At 52.3% G+C, this 4,298-nt stretch overlaps 1 protein-coding gene across 1 annotated transcript in view; it reads right to left on the bottom strand.

The window, feature by feature from the left end:
- Nucleotides 1-522: 522 nt before the first annotated feature.
- Nucleotides 523-4,298, bottom strand: part of LOC105538290 (pepsin A-1-like) — an 11,025-nt gene continuing 7,249 nt past the window's right edge. Inside the window, exons 4-6 of the mRNA XM_011978102.1 lie at nucleotides 2,162-2,216; nucleotides 1,961-2,059; nucleotides 523-839 (exon numbers count right to left, since the gene is read on the bottom strand). Coding sequence (XP_011833492.1) covers nucleotides 690-839; nucleotides 1,961-2,059; nucleotides 2,162-2,216 — 304 coding nt within the window. The 3' untranslated portion in view covers nucleotides 523-689. The remainder of the gene's footprint in view (nucleotides 840-1,960; nucleotides 2,060-2,161; nucleotides 2,217-4,298) is intronic.

The following is a 4,298-nucleotide window of genomic DNA, read 5'->3' as shown; positions in this document are numbered from 1 at the left end:
GTAGAGACGGGGTTTCACCATGTTGGCCAGGCTGGTCTCAAACTCGTGACCTGTCTGTCTCAGCCTCCCAAAGTGCTGGGATTACAGGTGTGAGCAGTTGGGCCCAGCCTTGTCATAATCTCTTACTGGTTTTGGGAGAAGTAAGAAGTTGACTCCCTCCACTAAGAGCTTCAGTGCTATTTTTTCTTTTTTTTTCTCTCTTTTCTTTTTCTTTTTTTTTTTTGAGATGCAGTCTGTCTTGTTGCCCAGGCTGGAGTACAATGGCACGATCTCAGCTCTCACTGTCCCTTCTATGAGAAGACGATGAGCCCAGCATTTTTGGCCCCCAGGTCTTTTTATGATGCTTCCAGCACAGCCCCCTGCAGGCCTCTGTCTTCCTGGCTCTACCATGAAGTGTCCGCTGCTGGGGTCACTCTGTTGGGTGCCATCCAAGTGGATGTGGTCATTTTGGTCCCTGCCCTGGAGTTCTAACCCCAGTGATGTGAAGGAAAAAGACCAGCAAAGAGAAGCAGCTTCACAAAACCTGTTTCAGTAGGTTATGTTTTTATTTTACATTATTGGTAAGACAGGGAACAGGGCCAAGACCTCTGCACTCCCCTGGGAAGGACAGTCAGGAGAATTAGATACATCTAAAGTGGGCAGAGGACGGAGGTCAGATCTTCCTGGGAGGTGGCTGGAAAGACTTGGGCTTAAGCCACGGGAGCCAGGCCGACCTGGTTGTTTGCCCTGTCGAAGACAGTGAAGTACTGGCGGATGAAGACATCACCCAGGATCCAAAGCTCTCCAGATTCGGTGGGGACGTCCATGCCCTGGAAGCCGCTGGTGCAGCTGCCCTGGCTCTGGAGAAAAGGAGAATAAAAGTGGAGTTGAGACACCGATTCAGCCGTGACAGGCGCTGGGTGATAAACATCCAGGGCGCCCTGGTCCAGCTGCAAGGCACGTGCAAGGAGGAGCTTCCTGGCTCAGTGTCCAGGGACTCGGCTGTTGTTGGCCTGGAGCTGGCCTGTAGAAGCTGTCCACAGCACGATTGGTTTCTATGCATTACTGGACATTATCTGGCGTTTCTGGCAGACACAGGAACCCTGACATCAGCATCAGAGCTAAGGGACTTGGGGAGAATTCAGCTGGTAGGAAGGAGTGTGAAAACCCTGCCCATACAGCCTTTTCTCATGATTATTGTGATCCTGACCAGGGGCAAACCGGAGGAGCTGTTAGCCTCTTGGCTCACTAAGTCACTGGGCTGTGACCTTGTCTGCACGTCACCTGGGGAGCTTTGAACTCCCGTAGCCCCATCCCATTGCTCAGGCCTTGCCCTCTCCTAATGTAATCAGAATCACTGGGGGAGCCCAGGCATCGGTGCTTCTTGTTGAGTAACATCAGTCCACAGGCAAAATCAGTTTTCCACCTGACGTTATAATAGAAGGGAGAGTTTTCCTGTGGCTCGTACAGCTAAAGATTTGCTACTTGGTAGAGATGGTGGGAGTGTCGGAAGCCCCAGCCTGTGGAAATGAGGATTTCCCTTTACCCAACCCTTGGTAGCTCAGTCTCACTTGGATGTGATCAGTCTCACCTGGTTAACCTAACCGCACTCTGAGGGTGGGGAAAGCTGCCATGTCTACATTTTGGATGAGAAAACTGAGGCTGAGATGAGCTGTGGCTTGCTGAGAATCAATGGGCTGGTAATTCAGACCCAGGACTTGGACCCAGGGATCCAAATAGAATCCTCTTTTCCCTCCATTAACCTTTGCTTCACTTGTTCCCTTAGGGGGCTGTATCCGAGTTCTTATTCCTGCATTTGTTTTTAATCTGTTCCTTCTCTCCGGAGCTGTCTGGGGCAGATGTTCGTCTGCCTCTGCCTCTCGGCTTCAGCTGGTGGAAGCGCACTTTCCCTCTGCAGAGGGGGACTCTGTGGCCACATTGTGTGTGAGCCCCTCTAGTGGATGGTCCAGAGCCCCCTCACCTGCAGGATGTAGGCACTGGGTGGCAAAGGGTACTGGACTCCGTTGATGGTGAAGACGATGTCGGGCAGGCTGCTGATGGCTGAGCAGCTGACCACCATCTGGAAATAGTGAAGTGAGAAAAGTTGGAAGGGTTTTGGTCCCGTGTGCCTGGCACACCCACTATTTGAGTGTAGAACAGAGCCGTCGGGGGCTGGACTCACCTCGCCGTCTGAGTTCTCACTGGCTCCGATGTCGCTCTGGATGTTGGCAATGGGGCTGGTTGGGCCGGTCAGCAGAGAGGTGCCGGTGTCAACAATGGCCTGGCAGCCCTCAGCGCAGGCGATGGCCTCTCCGTTCATGGTGATGCTGAGGGCAAGAAGCAAGTGAAGGTCCCTGAGCCCTCAGGGGTACATCTCTCCAAGGGGGAACCAGGAGGTGACCCCAGACATTTCTTCCCCACCCATCCATTGGCCAGTGCGTGAAATTTCTGTTCCTCTCGTTTACACACTCATTCATCCTGCATTCATTTACGCAACAAATATTTTGCAAGTGCCCACTCTCTGCCAGGCATGGGAAACGCAAAGCTAAACCAGACAGCCTCACAGTTCCAGGCTGCAGGGAGCTCCCGGCCTGGCTGACAAGATAAGTTGTGGTGGCAGAAGGGCAGGATGATAACCCGGGCGTGTGGCAGGGAACAAAACAGGGTCCAGGGTGAGAGGCAGTGAAGGGAAGCAGCCAGGGGAGCAGACACCCAGGGATTCCAGGCAGGTGAAGAGAGAAGGAGGACATCAACAGGGGACGGTATGCGGGGAGGGACAGAGACCAGAGGGCTGGGGCAGGAGTTGGAGGAACTGGTGAAATGCTAGCATGGCTGGGCAGACATGAGGTGATCAATGTGTCCTGGTTTGCCTGGGATGGTCCCGGTTTTAGTACCGAAAGTCCTTGTCCTGGGGAATTGTTCACTCTTGAGAAATGACTTCACGTCATTTCTTAGCCATTTTGCCCTACTTCTAGACTGAAAGTGACACATTTCCTCGAGTGGGAGGAGCATTGCTGGTTCCCAGTCCCCTTAAATTGAGATGTGTGGACAGGTGGTTGCCCGGCTTTCCCCAGGGATGCTGGTGGATTGTCCTGCCTCCGTGACTATTAGGACAGTGGCTATCTGACCCTTGCAGAGTCTCGGCTTCCCAGACAGCTCTTCCCTCCTCCGCCCGGGACATGTCTTTCTAGGGTTTCTCTGGCTGGGCCAACTTCTGCCTTCCCCCTGGAGTGTGTTCCCCTGTGTCAGCTCTCCCTGGGGGGATTCTGGAAAGCTGGTTAGCTATGAATCCATAAGGAAATGGGATGTGGGGCGCAGGCCTGGATGCTGTCTGTCTGTGGCAGTCTCACCTGTCCACGGAGATCTGCCAGTAACCCTCGACAGAAACAGGAACCCAGTTCAGACTTCCAGTGTAGTAAGAAGAGTCAATGCCACCAAATATCACCACGCTGCCACTGTGGTCATCGCTGTGGAAAGTGAGGGAAGAAGACATGAATTTCTCTGTTCGTTCATTTGTATGAACATCTGCTGTTGGCTCCTCAGAGCTCCCCTTGATTGGGCACTTGGCAGGCTGTCCTGGGGTGTGACAAATGTGGTTTCTTGTCCTCTTAGGCCAGGGCCCACGCAGTGGACACTGTCACTGTTATTTCCACTTACCATGCGGACACTGAGCCTGAGGGAGGTGAGGCCACCTGCCCAGGGTCACACAGCGGGGGAGTGGTGGAACTACGTTTGGAAGAACATGGGTCTTTTAGGTTGAGTGTGTGGTTTCCACCGTGGTACTCACTCTAGTTGCCATGGCGACCCCAGGGATGTGAATGGGTGACAGTGTCGGCTCTTAAGGACTTGATGGTGGAGATCTCTTGTTCTTAGCTGGGAGCAGTTTTGCCCCCAGGGGAATGTCTGGAGACATTTTGGATTGATTGGGTGGGGGTAGTGGATGCTACTGGCATCTAATGTTTAGAGGCTGGGGATGCTGCCAAATGTCCTACAATGCATGGGACAGTCCCTGGCAAGGACTTATGCTGGTCTGAAATGTTAATAATGCCCAGATTGAGAGACTCAGATCTAGCTGGGGAGATACAACGGCCCCACGTGAAATATTTAAGTGCTCATAAAGGCAGATTCTATTTCAGAGCCACCTTGAACATCAACTGGCCAAGAGGAACACATGACAAAGAGCCTTCCTGTTGTAAATTGTAGGAGTCCTTGTTATTTCAATATTCATTTTCTAAATCTTTGCAGTTTCAGGGTAGATGCAGAACAAATGTAGATGGCAATAAGAAATTAGTCATCGGAGAACTGGCCATGTATAAAAC

Source organism: Mandrillus leucophaeus, unplaced genomic scaffold, assembly GCF_000951045.1.
Source record: "Mandrillus leucophaeus isolate KB7577 unplaced genomic scaffold, Mleu.le_1.0 Scaffold1897, whole genome shotgun sequence".
Classification (NCBI taxonomy): domain Eukaryota; kingdom Metazoa; phylum Chordata; class Mammalia; order Primates; family Cercopithecidae; genus Mandrillus; species Mandrillus leucophaeus.
This window is presented reverse-complemented; position numbering and strand designations above follow the sequence as displayed.